The sequence below is a fragment of the Chlamydomonas reinhardtii genome, chromosome 2, assembly GCF_000002595.2.
Source record: "Chlamydomonas reinhardtii strain CC-503 cw92 mt+ chromosome 2, whole genome shotgun sequence".
In the NCBI taxonomy this organism is placed as follows: domain Eukaryota; kingdom Viridiplantae; phylum Chlorophyta; class Chlorophyceae; order Chlamydomonadales; family Chlamydomonadaceae; genus Chlamydomonas; species Chlamydomonas reinhardtii.
In genome coordinates, this window is record NC_057005.1 from 265,556 (window position 1) to 279,354 (window position 13,799).

Consider the following 13,799-nt stretch of genomic DNA (forward strand, 5'->3'; position numbering starts at 1 on the left):
TCAGATTGCTCACGATTGCTCGGCAATCCGAATTGAACCCCTTCTCCTTGCCTATGCGACGCTCGATCAGTCCAGCGAAAGCCATACAGCAAGAAGTCTATGCCTCACTGAACTGCGAAACCTGTCCAGCTCCGACTTGCAGACCTGGGCGTTGACCACAGTCCGTTTGCTGCCACAGGGCATATATAACGAGGTGGCTTGACTCACTGCCAGCTACGTCTAGCCTTTAGCCGAGGATTGCTTTCAAGCGTGACAAACCGACGTGCGAAAATGAGATGGTTCCAACGCAAAGGGACTTTCAGTGAGAGGGCGCCCTGCAGACATCAATGCGGGCCTGTCTGTGAAGCAGCAGAGGTATGTGGTCAGTATGGCATCTGGAGCGACCGCGAGGGGGTTGGAACTGGATGCAAAAGCGTGCTTGCGGCTCCTTCGCGCGCCGTGAGGATGAAGCAGAGACAACCAGAGACAATAGCGATAGTACAGTGCCACCGCTGCTCTTGCAAAAACTCGACTGGCCTGCGGAGTTCCGCTAGCCACGTCGAAGGACGACGTGTTCGCCCGCCACGGAAGGGGGCTGCACGAACTGTCACATGGGCGACAGGGCAACGGGGGACCGGGTTGTTTCTCGCCCCATTAACAAAACATGAGACCGTATGAAGCAACCCCACTGTAAACATGATAGCCGTTACGATCGCAATGGTGATGGTGGTGGTGGGTCCTCGCTTCTCACCCCACCTGCCGCCACCTGCGCAGCTGCAACCAACCCGCCCGTTTCTCGCTTGACAGGGTGCAGAGGCGGCGGCTCTGGATGCTGTGCACTTGGATGTTGGGACACCGCCCGTCCAGGGATGCGGAATCGAAAACACATGCTGTGGGCTGAAACTTGAGGCGCCGGACACGGTGAGGGCGCCGCAGGCACATGTGGTCAAGAGCGGCTCCTTACTCCTCAGCACTGCCTGTGCAGCTGGCACGGTGACGCGAATGAGGACAGCATAATGTTGTGATGGTGGCCTGGGACGCATGCTGAGGTTATGTGGTGTGGCGTGTTGCACCCTGTCGCAACCTGCTGCCGCCGCAGGTGGGGCCGTTCCTGAAGTTCTGGGGCCTGCAGCGCCTGGGCGAGGCGGCCGAAACTCCCACCAACCACATGGCCTTCAAGGAGGAGCAGCTGCAGGGTAGCCGCGTCAGTGTAGAAGGCCGCAGTAGCGCGCAGCGCACCCAGGCCAAGGCGGCGGCTACGGCGGCCTCGGCTGCGGAGCCGCGTGTGTGGCTGGGGTCGGTGCTCTTGGTCACCAAGGCGCCGGTGGAGCAGGTGGTGGTCACCATGCAGGTGCGTCAGCATGAGGTTTGGGGGCTGTCAAAGAGGAAGAGCTGTCGCTTTCAATGAGATGCACGAGGGGTGGTGTGGTTAGAGGTGAGAAATGCGTGACTGAGGGCGGAAGGGGCGGGGAAGAAGGCGTATGTGGGCGCAACGCGCAGCCGGTGCGCTGAGCAACTGAGGGCGGGAGGGCCTGGCATATGAGCTGCCGGGGAGTCCCTTCCAACGCCTCAAATCCACACACCCATCCCGGGGCCGTGCAACGTGCAATACGCACTGCAGGACGAGGCCGGCAACCCCACTGGCTCGCCGCTGGCGCCCACACTCCTGGAGACGTACCACGACTGGAAGGCCGTGCGCTTCATGATGCGAGTGCCGGTGGCGGCGCAGGAAACCAAGGTGCTGTGATAGGGCCGAGGTTGGGTCTTGCACGGCGCCCTGCTGAACTTGCTGCCGGCACCTGGGGCGGAAAGGTCCTAGAGGGCCGGGCAGTGGGTGGGGAAGATGGGGGTTTTAAGAAGAGCATGTATGGGATGCAGTGCACGCCAGGGCCGGTGGCTCACCTATAAGATGTCCCTGCGCAGGTGTTCTACGGCGTGTCGGTGCGTGGGCAAGCGCTGAAGCCGCAGGAGGGCGAGCGCTTCCACTTCTACATTGCGGGTAGGATCGGGCAGGGCCGGCCGGGCGCGAGCCCCTGGGGCGATTCCAAGCCGCAATTCCCCGAGGGAATGTGTTGCTGCGTGGCCGGGGATGCCGGGGTTTGAGTGTTGAAAGGAAACGCGCACGAGATGCGGCCGGCATCGGCTATCGCGTGCTGTAGCCTGCGGCTGACGGCGCTCATAATGCTCTGCCGCTCTGCCTGTGTGTCGCCCAGGCTACCAGCAGCCGGCGCACTGGGGCTACTACAGCTGCTCGGGCTTCTCACTGGACGTGCCCGCGGACAAGCGTGAGAAGTACTGGTGCGTGTGGCGGCTGCGGCTCCTGGCGGGGGAAGGGCAGGTCCGGTGTGCATGCTGAGGGCAGGACGTGTCTGCACAGCTGAATGCTAGACGGAGATGACACCAAGGAAGCACGCCTGCTCTCTACAGGGGCGGGATGAAGCCGCTGTGGGAGGACGTCAAGAAGACGCACGGTCAGGTAACACAGATGTAGGCGGCTAAGGGGTAGAAGGAAGCTTCATCGGACCACGGTAACAGCGACAGCAGGCATTCCCTGGCGCTGCTGCGTGTGCCTGACCGCCCTTCCCTCCCCCGTGGCTATCACAGAAACCGCTGCACCTGCTGGTGGGCGGCGGTGACCAGCTGTACAACGACGACGTGTGAGTGTACGGCAGAGGGTGTATGTGGCCATGTTGAGGGGTACCAGGAAACGGAAAGCCGCCACTTATGCCTGTGCCTGTTGGTGTACCGGTATAGCAGGAGCCATGGTCGGGGTAGCGCACAACGGCGAAAGGGGGCTGGTTACAGGATGCCCTCATCGCTTGTCAAGCGCGACTGCAGCTGCTTGACATTCTTTCATTCCCATGCCTGGAAACGACGGCTGTACCTCCTTCCGGCGCTGCCTTACCCCCGTCATTCCAACCCACGCCAGCTGGACGGTGAGCTCGCAAGTCCTAGCCTGCACCCGGCCCCGGGGTTACTGGTACCTGTGCTCCACTGGCCGTGTTTCGTCTTAATCCAAAACCCACCAGCAGGCGCGCAGACTCACCGACAGGCCCTCACGAACCACAACAGCGTATGCGCGTGTCTCCACACTCCCTGGGCTTTGCCCCCTGCCCACGCGCCCGCTCAGGTCCCGGAGCTGAAGCCGTTCCTGGACATGACGCGCAAGACGCCGGCGGACCGCGCCACCAAGCAGCAGGCCGCCTTCACCGACACCATGCGCGCCGCGGTGGAGGCCTACTACTTCCACCACTACGCAGTGCACTTTGCGCAGCCCATCATCGCGGTGAGGCGGGGAGGGCCGGGGCGGGGGCTTGGGTGCCCAGGAGGTCCCTGAGTAGGTTACTGGGCTCCCCCTGAGTATGTCAGCAGGTCAGGGAAGGGGCGTGGGCAGCGGGCGTGTCTGCAAGTCCGGAGCATTTATTTTCAGCGCCCTTTTTTCGGCGGCGTGCGTCGCCAGGAATACCGCTCGTGTTCTCATGACGTTGTGTTGGTCCTGCCCCTTTTCTTTGTTTGTGCGCACATAGGACATGTATGCGCTGGTGCCCCAGGTCATGTCGTGGGTGAGCGCGTGCGCGAGTGGCTAGTGGGTGTGAGTGCCTGCATGGGTGGCGGGTCGCGCTGCAGCCGCCTGCCCTTTCATGGGGATGCAGCTGCCTGTCGGCAGCACCCCGGGCTACGGGCATGGGTGTCCAAGGAGGGCGGTGTAGCGGGGAGTGTTCGAGGAGCGGAGGCGTAGCGTCAGACGTGGGGTCCCATGCGTGAGCTGACCTGTGCTACCTGCCCCTGGCTGCCTGTCGACCCCTACCTGTGGCGCCGCCGGATCCATCCGCACTGCCATCCGCCAGGGTAAGCTACTGCTGATGCTGCACACACATGCGCTCTTGTTTGTATCCACCTGTTTGCTTGCGGCTCGCGTTTGCTCTTTCCCCGTGCCGTCCTTTCTCACACTCGACTGATGTGACCTTCCCGCTGATCCCGCCCTCGCTCTACACGCCGTGGCTGTGTGCGGCGTCCCACAGACGGTGAGGTGTGCTGGCCATGCAACGGGCAGTGTCCGTGTAGGACTGTAGGTGGTGTCAGCGCCACTTGCCCTCTACGTTCGTCCATGTGCTTGCCTCGGATGCCATGCTGCGTACCGTGTGACACTCCTGAACCTACCTCCCAACCACCCATTCCCCCCCCCCTTGCACGGTGCTGTACGGTTCCCTTCCTCGCGGCTGCCTCCAGATCACGGTGAGCTGCTGCTGCACCCCAACCCCAACCCAAGCCCAGGATGTGCATCAACGCAGTATTTACTGCAGCTGTCGTTGCGATACACCGTGGTCGATTCCCCCACGCCAGCCCGACACGGCTCCCTTGTTCCCTGCCCCCTGACCTCCTGCTCCGCCCTGCCCTGCCCGGCCCAGACATCTTCGACGGCTGGGGCTCGTACCCGCCATACCTGCAGTCCAGCACCGTGTTCAAGGGCATATTCGACCTGGCCAACACCTGGTACTCGGTGTTCCAGCAGCACTGCTCGTGAGCGACGGGGCAGGGCAAGGGAAGGGTGTGGGTAGGCCAGGACGAACGGACGCAGAAAGGTTGCGGAGAGCCGTGGCAACTAATGCACACGAAACGTGCAGCGTGGAGGCCAGATGCCAGTGGCGCACTGTATACTCGCTTCAAACTTGCAAGGTCGCAGTGAACACCACTTCGCCGCACACTGACTGCCCCCCATATGCTGGATGTTTGGGCTGCGCTCGCAGCAAGCACGAGAAGCCCATGGTCAGCATCTACGAGCTGGGCTGCAGCACGGCGGTGGTCACGTGCGATCAGCGCCACCTGCGCCTGCGCGACCAGATCCTGCCGCTGGAGCACTACATGCGCCTCACCATGCTCTGCACCAACCTTCCGGTGGTGAGGATAGGGCAGGGGTGTTGTTTCCATCATCCCCAGTACGGAAACACATAGTGCTAGGACGGGGTGGGAAGGACGGAGTCGTCAGGTCTTTCAAGTGGAGGCCCTGAGCCCAGGCGGCCGGCACCAGCCCAGAGCGCAAAAAAGCCCCTGAGTCTTGTTATGCGACTCAATCTTAGCCGCAATTGCAGACGACTTCGCATCTCCCTGGCGCTTGGGGTACCGGTGTTGGGGCATTTAGGGGCCAGCGGTGGGCAATCTGCTGTAGGCCGCCCGTGGTGCCGGCATGTCTGCACGGGCGCTGGCCCATCGCGCATGCCACCTCAGCGGCCTGGGCCTAGAGCGTCGCACGCGTGGGTGGCGGGTGGCAGCGACACAGGGACAGTCGGGCGCGGCACCTCTGGACCCACCCAGGATTCTTCGTGTTGAAAGGCACAGACCAAACAAGAAACCCACGGCGGATTTTGCTTGAACTTACAAGCCCATTGTGTGCAGTTCATCACCTTGTTCACGCTCGCCCTTCGTGTGCATCCCCTGTGCCCCTGCGCTCGCAGCACGTGCGCCACGTCGTGATGGTGTTCACGGTCCCGGTGAGCTGGCGGGGCGGGGCTCAAACACCTGCACCTGCATGAAGCAGGACTTTCTGCTGCTGGCATGCGGGCGCTACCTGGCATGGCGCTGAGAGATGGAGCGCTGTGTCGTCAGCTCCCTGTGTCCCCGGCTGCGCCGCAGGTGGTTTACCCGCACATCCGCGGCGGCCAGAAGATCCTGAGCTGTGTGGGCACCGAGTGCATGTCGGGCATGCTGGCCAAGATCGGTGAGCAGTAGGGGGCCGCCAGTAGGGGGCCGCCAGTCCGCCTGGTGAGGGCATGTGATGGCAGTGGCCTGGGCCTGCGCAACCGCCTGAACCCGGGTCATTGCATGCCGCCAGTCTCCAGCACGCCTACCCACCCACCCACCAAGGCGCGTTCTTGCTGTCAAGATCTGAATGCCCTCCAGGTCCCCACCAAATGTGCGTGTACGCCTGCCTGCCTGCCTGACTCACTAGCTGCCTGCCTGCCCTCCCTGTCGCCGCGTCAGGCGCGTCGCCCATGAACCACTTCAACGAGCCCGAGCTCATGGACGACCTGGACGACCACTGGACAGCCAGGAGGTGCGGGTGCAGGGAGTGCTGGGGCGAGGGCGCGGGAGGAGGCGGGTGCTGGGTGTGCGGCAGCGCGCCAGGTGCTAGCAGGGAAGGGGGCGCGTGCCTGAGTGCGGAAATGGTGCCGGCCCCTCGCCTTCCCAGAGCTCGCACCCCCAACCCTGGCCCTGTGCATGCATGTGGCCCATTCCACCCCACCCCACCGCAGCCACCAGGAGGAGCGCCGCTTCCTGATCGAGCACCTGCAGATGCTGTCGCGCTACCGCGGCTGCCGCGTGACGCTGCTGAGCGGCGACGTGCACGTGTGCGGCGCCGGCCACCTGTACTCCCACCCCTCCCCGCCCGAGGGGCAGGAGCGGCAGGACTACCGCTACATGCCGCAGATCGTCAGCAGCGCCATTGCCAACCCGCCGCCGCCGTCCGGCCTCATGCGGGTGCGCCGTGGGAGGGGAGCGCGGCCCTGTGTGTGACGGGCCCCATGGCTCGCGACAGTACCCACCTTGCGGATTGCTTGTGTGCGTGTCGTGTCCGTCCTTAGCGGCCTGGCGGGCTCAAGGGTGTGCCGCCAACTGCTCACGCAGGTGCTGGAGTACTTCTCGGCACCTGGCAAGATCAACAAGTACACGTCATGTGAGGCTTGCAGGCGGCAGCGACTTAGTGACATGTGGCATGCGAGTTTGAGTTGATAGTTGGGCGGCCGGAAAGCCCACGCTAGGCCGACGAATGAGCTCATGTTGCACCCCCGAACGGAAGCAAGGCCATGGGTCCAGGCCTTGGGGCCGTCGTAGCTGTCAAGGACTACCCGTGCACACCCAATGGCACCACTGCTCGCCTCCTCCGTGCACTCATCAATCCCCTTGCTCTGCCTGCTCCAACACACGCACACCGGTTGCGCGGCCCACAGACCGCATGGACCGCATCATCAAGTGGGTGCGGGGGAGGAGGAGGGGAGAAATTCAAAGCCGAATCTATGATTTTCATGCAGACCCATTTCTATGACTGTGATCTGGGTCGCGGGCCTAGATATTGTGGCAGTGGCAGTGGCGCTCGGGTTCTGTGGGTGCTGTTGGCCAGTCCATGAGGTCCAGCGAGGCACGGGCCGCTTGCTCTGCCTCCAACACCAACACCAGGCGGCTGATGAATGACAGGGACCGCACTGCTGCTGCTGCCTTGCCCCTCGCCCGCTCAACTGACAGGAACAAGGTGGGCGTGGGCAAGATCCTGGAGAACAAGCGCAACTGGTGCGAGGTGGTCGAACACGACGTGAGTGGGCTTTGGCGGAGGGCGGCCTGGTCGACGGGGCGTGGGGGGAGGCTGCACAGCCGGAGACTGAGTATCGGTACTGCTGGTGCGCTGGCTAACTGGTGTGAGTGCTTCACCTGCAGGCGAACGACACCAAGTTCCCCGGCTTCATCACATTCCACCTGCGCGTCGAGGTGCGAGGCAACATGCCCAGCTGCAGAGCACCTAGGCCTGTGTCGAACTTGCGGCGCCAAGCCCTTGATGCTGCGCGCGGCCTTTCCTCTGACCACAAGCCTCACATGGCCCCCACGCCACACCCCTCCTTTTTTTGGTACGACTTTCCCCCAACCCCTAACCACCGTACACCAAACATGCAACGTATTTTTGGTTCCAGGAGGAGCCCGGCAACAACACCACGATGGTGTCGTACGAATACCCGGTGGCGCCGCTGCAACCCGCCACACCCGGACACGACGACTACTTTGGTGCGTGATGGGCAGCAGCTGGGGTCCTGTTTCCGGTGCATGTGTATGCGGCCACGGCCACTGCTCCACTAGCAGTAGGCTGGAGGTGCCCTGAGTGGCTGTGCGTGCCAGGCCATCTACCCCTCTCCCCCCACCATTTGCCGGGGGCTGGCCGTGCGGGCTGCATTGACCTGGCATGACACGAGTGTGTGTGTGTGTGCGCGCGCATGTGCCCGCTGCGGTGTTGCAGACCCTCGTACCGTCACCACCGCGCGCAACGCGTGCAGCTGCATGTCGGGCTGAGCACCCGCAGGAGACCGCGGCCGGCCGGCCGGCTGCAGAGGCCATCTCGGCGTTACCAGGTGGCCTGTCAGCGCCAAGAGACGAATAGCCGAGAGCACAACCAGCAGCGCCTGGGGCGATTACCGTATTGTTTTCTTAGCATTTTCTTGGCTATGTGCCTGTGGAAACCGACCCCGGCTATGTCCGGGCGATGAGGTTGTTCGGCCTCAGACTGTGGAGGGGCTCAGCCCCTTTTCCCGTGACCGGGGAACACTTGTCTTAGCACCGACCGTTTGGAACGTGAGGACCACAATGTGAGCTCGGTATTGCAAGTGTTCTGGTGGCATGTCCGCTTCACCCGGTAGGTCCGTCAGCACGGTGTGATCATTTGCACTGCGCGTGTAAGCGCTACATATTCTTGCGTAACCAATTAAAACGCTTGACTGTGGTTGGGGCCAGCAGCCATCGTGCGTACAGCTTGCCGGGGCCATGGTAGAACCGTGTGTACGGGCCTGGGCGACCATTGCCATGCCCGTCGCCTGATGACTTTGAGATAGCATTTATGTACTGTGGCAGGAGCGTGACATGACCCTCGAACTCGAACCACCCTCACGAGGTGAAATGCTGGCAATGTGGCAGTAACGGCAGTCAATCCGATATCGCCGTCCGCTCTCTTGGGACGTGTGTAGTCTCATTTGCCACCCATCGATCTACCCATTGCCCATGTGCAAGGACTCATTATCTGTTCTCCTGGTGATCCGTTGGCAGCATTCCTTCGACGCGACTACTTGGCGTGATGAGCAGTAATTTTAGAGCCGTTTACGGACTCCTGTTGTGAATGCGGTAGCGCTGGGTATTAGTGTAAGACTTACAACGGAGCTTGCATCCCTTCGACCCAGGGCATGTCATTACTGCGTTACTGAGTTGGGAGTGCGCATCCGCGGTGTGCAGCCTTTACCGCCATAACAATGCTAACCGGGCCACGCATTGATTGGTCAACAGGCACAAATCCCGCTTCGGCAGTCGCCAGATGCGTGAATTGCCTCCAATGCACGAAACCGTGTGGTCCATGTCGCCTGCAATGCTCCTATTCACACGGGGTGGGGATGGTCGAGGACTCGGGGACTTCCTTCTCCCAACTGTTATCGAAGATGCTTCAAGGAAACAAAATGCGCACGACGCCTTCTAATTGTTGCACCCTGTTGTACCCTCTCTCCGCGTTTTTGGGCTGAGCCCTTGGAGCGAAGCGAAATCCGGGGGCGGAAACCCCCAGCCGCCCCCCTGTCCATGCGTGCTTGCGTCGACGCCTGGGCTGAAACAAGAACTGTGCAGGCCAGGGGTTCCCCTGGTGCAGGCCGCGCTTCGATGAAAGGTCCGCTTGTCCCGTGCTTCGGGGGGGCACCTACCTTGTTCTGACAGACAGGACTCCCGCCCTCCGCAAAATTTGAACCCCCTACACACTCGGCGTGTACCGCTTCTGATCTCGTACGCGCCGCATGCACGCTCCTACATTCTGCATATGTCGAACTGGTGTATGGGCACCCGGAGGACACCCGGTGTATGGACACCCGGACATCACAGGCTCCCACGCAGCCCCGTGCAGCCCACCCAGGCGGGCATGTGTGCCCCTCCTTGTGTGCGCCTGTGTCACACCTGCTTCCGGCACGACCGCATGAGCCATGATGTGCGACTGTGGCGGGCTGCGGCTTGGCTAGGACTCATGTACCGTACGTAGCTTTGTGGACGGTAGCCAGCCAGCCAGGGGAGGGGGGTTTCTCTCTGAGCCCGAGATGGTCCCGCAGAATACGGGTGCCGCGTGCCCCGTCTTTGTATACGAGGAGTGCTCGCCCCGATAAAGACGCCGAGTTGGCGAGGGCCACGAATGGCCCTAATACACCATGGGAGCATGTCGCACCCGTGGAGGGCACTGTATACGAGAATGGTGCATGCGCCTAAGCTCCGGGGGAAGCTGTCGCAGCCCGAGGCTCACGACTCATGGAGTGCAGAGGGAATGGTTACTTATAAAATGATGGGCATGAATCTATGACAGGAAGGGCTTTGGAAGGAGCCGAGCTACCATATCTTGTTCGTAGCCCCAAGGCGCATCCAGGCGCATCATGTCGCCATGCAGCGGTGCCTCATGCCCAACTCGCCTGGCCGGCGCCAGCCTTTCATACCACTCTCGGCTCACCAGCTACAGCAGCCAGTCAGCCTTCGCGTCAGCCCGGCCGCAGCTAGGCAGCCACCCTGGTTTGTTTTCTGCGCCGGCCTCAACGTTTTGACAACCGCCATGCCGCACCCTCCTTTCTGCCGTTCTCTGTCCTCTTGTCCTCGCATGTACGTACTACTCCTGGCTCACCGCGGATGCCTGGCTGCGTTCCAGGTAGGTCTCTTGGGGTTCGCGTTGTCACAACGCATCGCAGCCTTCGCTGGTAGTCTGCGGCCAGTCCACGGCAGCCCAGCCTCTGACAGCCGTATACACCAGCTGAGAGTCACAAGCATTAGGACGCCGGAGTGGCGCAGCTTGGCGCGCGGTTATCTCGTCAAAGGTAACGTAGCAGTTGCGGTCGCTGCTCATGCTCACGCTTTTCTCTTTGCTTGTGCTAGCTTACTGGCCTCGGCTCTACAACGTCATGTTCGCTTGTGCGTGTTGCGTCTTTTCAAGCACGTCGATAACGTAATCTTGGGTCACGTTGCAGCAAGCAGACTGTGCGGCACGGCCCTGGCTGGCCCTGGCTGAGATGAGAATGGGCGTGGCTGGCGTGCAAGCGGAGAGCTCACCTTGCCGTGTGCAAGCTGAAGTGCTAATCACAGCTTGGCCCAGGGGGCAGGGGAGGCGCTACAAGTTCTGGAGCGGCAGTCAAGGCGGCAGTGCCACTTGAGCATAGCTCACATTGAGAGCCAAGAGCAAGCCCGCGGCAAGCCAAGCTACCTGGGGGCGCGCAACAAGGGCATTCGGCCCCCATCCGGGCCGCGGTGGGATGTGTGCCCCGCTAACCAACCCCCATAGCTAGGTCATTGAGCGCAATTATTGGAGCGCAAGAGGGCACGGGCACCTTGCGGCCAACAACCGACACACTTTCGAATATCGCGTTCACACGCCCCTTCGGCTTCAGGATATCTCTGTATGATTTAACACGGTGAACATGCACATTTGTGGCCTGAAGTGAGAACGCGCACAGGTTTCGAGGTGCACCTCATCTCGAGTACCTGCCAGCCCTCCTTCAAATCTCACGCGTCGAAGTCATACAGCCTACAATACAATTTGTACTCTACACTCATACATATCCGGTAGTTACCGCAGGACCTGCTGCCTGCTCGCCTTATACTTGTCGCGCGTGCAAACAACAGCGAAATGGCCGTCGCTCCCGCTCAGGGCAACTGGAGCACCGGGTAAGTCACATGAGAGGTTGCTGATAAGCACTCGCTCTCAAATACACTCGCCCGTTGCGCCCACGGCATGCAAAGCTTGCTGTTGACTCCCCAACTCCCGACCATTCAATGGCTGCAGGCTCTGTGACTGGGTAGGTGTACAGCTGGAAGCTTTTAAAAAACGGGATAGTGTCGGAGCGCCAGTGCAGGCGAAGAGCAGTGTCGATGCTGACTGGAGCTGAGAATTGGCCGCGTGCCCCGGCATTGGGCCTGTTAGCGATTGCCCCGGTAGCAGAGAAACAAACACCTCTCCATGCCTCGACATGGCGGGGCACAGGGCGAATACTCAACGACGGTTCGCTTCATGCGGGAAGCCCAGCAGTGCGAAGCGGAAGTTGACTTGACTTACACACCCCATATGCTTTGTAATCCGCATCCATATGCTTTGACTCTCGTTGTTTCTGCAGTGCGGCGCGCCAGGCGGCTTTGGAACATGCCGTAAGTACGCTATGGCCTATTGTATGCGGTCCGGTGTGGTACCAGTTGGCGGGGATACGCATTAATTACCTCCGGATAGGCCTTCACCTCCGACCCACGCCACCATTACCAAGGCCTCTTTACCACACCATGCAGTGTACGTAATGTGCTGTACGCCTTGCTCGTACGGCTCGCTGGTTGCGCGCCTGGGCCCTGAGGTGAGGCACTTTGTGTGCGTGCTACAATGCTGGAAACGTGTGTGGCTATTAACCGGGACCATGTGCGCTCAGGCGACCTGCAAGTCCGTGCTTCGTGGCATTACCGTGACAGAGCATAACGACATTTATTCATAGTTGTTCTTGACACCTGAATCACACAGGTCACCTGCGGCGGCAGTTGCTTTGGGGGTTGCTGCTGCTACACCCTGCTGAGCAGTAAGTTTCGCGGGTGTTGTGCGTGGGGGTTTTGCATGTACAATGTAATGCTCAAGTCAGCCCCACGGCACTGAAGTACTGACTGGTGTACTCCTCACGTCGCGTTCTGAAGTGTATGTCCCCTGACTGCGTGCCCAGTGCTCGGCCTGAACTGCATCATCCACATGGGCGTGCGCGGCCACCTGCGCAACAAGTACGGCATCCCAGGAGGTGGGTGTCTGTGGCGGGTGTGTCTACAGCGCCTGAAGTATATGCACCTGTCGTTCAGGGGCCCAGTAGTATTTGCAGACGTCGGGGCATGGGTTTAGGGGCATGGTATCCTGCTGGACCTCTCGCACATTTGTTTCCAATTCACTGACAACCTCCCTCCACTGCCAATCTTTGCCATGCCTTCCTCCCAGATGGATGCAATGGTGGGTATGGTAGGGGCAGTCTCAGGAGCCCAGTACCGCTCAACACGGGTTGTGGTAGCAATGCGATCTGGCACTGCCTAGAGGCGCGACATATGTACCGTGTGTCTGTGACCATGTGTGTCTGTCCTAATGGTTAAGGCAAACGGAAATACGGGAGCGCGTATCCGGCCATATCTTGCAGTGTCACCTCTCACGCTTCGCCCCGCCCCTTCCCCGTCCCGATATCTCCTTTGGCTTGCATCATTTGGCGCTACAGACTGGTAAGTCATCTGGCGTGCCATCCAGACTTGCCGTATCGGAATAATCGCAATGGCTGTGGGATTGGACAACATGGCGATAACCGCAGTCGTAGCGTGACCACTTGAACTGCTGAGTTCCCGCTAAACCAAACGGCAACGCTTACGTCATACCAACCTGCCCATTTTCCCTGCCTTTGCTCGCTTCTTGCAGCATGTGCACGTGCTGCTGCAGCGCGTGCGCCATCTGCCAGGAGACGCGTGAGGTCATGATCCGCAATGGTGGAACCTAAACGGGTCCAGGGCTCTGCGACAAAGCAGGGCTGTGCAAATACTGAGCGCAACTTGTCCTGATGCCGTACATGCCATGGCCGCGTTGGTGGAGCGTGCCTGGCTCGGTTGCCTGCCTGCCTTGGCATGTGCGGTGCGCAACGCCGCGTCCTTCGAACAATGACTGATGACGTGTGTTTATTCATGTGCAAATTCTACACCTTCGGATGCCTTGTCAATATGAATGCGAAAGGCAGTTTGGCGTAGCGGTGGCCCCTTGCCACAAGTACTGCTCCTGTAAACATGAATGAGCAGGGTGCCCCAAGCGACGGGTCGTGCGGGCGGGTGTCCCAGCCATCTACAAATCAGCAAATCGGGTCAGCAGCGCGCAGCGGCCAATGTTGGGGTTGAGGGGATTTCCATGGATAGGATCCCGCCCGTCTCAGAACAGGACCGCTGATGACACGGAGTGATAGTGCTCGTCAGGAGAAGTCGATTGACACCACTTTGGTATAAATTGGAGGGGTTTTAACCCCTGAACAACAAGGTTTTGTCCGTGAGGGGGTCGGTCGTCCCCTCAAGGGGGT

At 60.8% G+C, this 13,799-nt stretch overlaps 3 protein-coding genes across 7 annotated transcripts; all 3 read left to right on the forward strand.

Annotated features, from left to right (window-relative positions):
• The first annotated feature begins 34 nt into the window (after positions 1–34).
• On the forward strand, positions 35–9,206 carry CHLRE_02g074950v5 (uncharacterized protein). Its single transcript, XM_043059126.1, has 25 exons — positions 35–354; positions 787–900; positions 1,079–1,330; positions 1,601–1,717; positions 1,903–1,978; positions 2,193–2,277; positions 2,407–2,455; positions 2,584–2,636; positions 2,909–2,915; positions 3,110–3,265; positions 3,507–3,550; positions 3,633–3,667; positions 4,210–4,215; positions 4,389–4,500; positions 4,728–4,878; positions 5,433–5,468; positions 5,611–5,695; positions 5,959–6,031; positions 6,231–6,456; positions 6,604–6,652; positions 6,927–6,948; positions 7,219–7,285; positions 7,408–7,458; positions 7,659–7,749; positions 7,979–9,206. The coding sequence occupies exons 1-25, from the start codon at positions 271–273 to the stop codon at positions 8,029–8,031; spliced, it is 2,094 nt and encodes a 697-aa protein (XP_042926760.1). The 5' UTR covers positions 35–270; the 3' UTR covers positions 8,032–9,206.
• Positions 9,207–10,024: 818 nt separating this feature from the next.
• On the forward strand, positions 10,025–11,256 carry CHLRE_02g074976v5 (uncharacterized protein). Its single transcript, XM_043059127.1, has one exon. The coding sequence runs from the start codon at positions 10,128–10,130 to the stop codon at positions 10,290–10,292; it is 165 nt and encodes a 54-aa protein (XP_042926766.1). The 5' UTR covers positions 10,025–10,127; the 3' UTR covers positions 10,293–11,256.
• Positions 10,595–13,525, forward strand: CHLRE_02g075000v5 (uncharacterized protein). Of its 5 annotated transcripts, XM_043059128.1 has the most exons (9): positions 10,595–11,403; positions 11,522–11,534; positions 11,850–11,880; positions 12,016–12,077; positions 12,239–12,293; positions 12,432–12,503; positions 12,695–12,706; positions 12,888–12,966; positions 13,157–13,525. In XM_043059128.1, the coding sequence occupies exons 1-9, from the start codon at positions 11,366–11,368 to the stop codon at positions 13,233–13,235; spliced, it is 441 nt and encodes a 146-aa protein (XP_042926762.1). In that variant the 5' UTR covers positions 10,595–11,365; the 3' UTR covers positions 13,236–13,525. The 5 variants fall into 5 exon arrangements, with proteins under 5 accessions (XP_042926762.1, XP_042926761.1, XP_042926764.1 ...); XM_043059130.1 differs by having other exon boundaries at positions 11,305–11,481; positions 12,432–12,520; positions 12,695–12,966; XM_043059129.1 differs by lacking the exons at positions 12,695–12,706; positions 12,888–12,966 and having other exon boundaries at positions 12,432–12,520.
• The last annotated feature ends 274 nt before the right edge of the window (positions 13,526–13,799 follow it).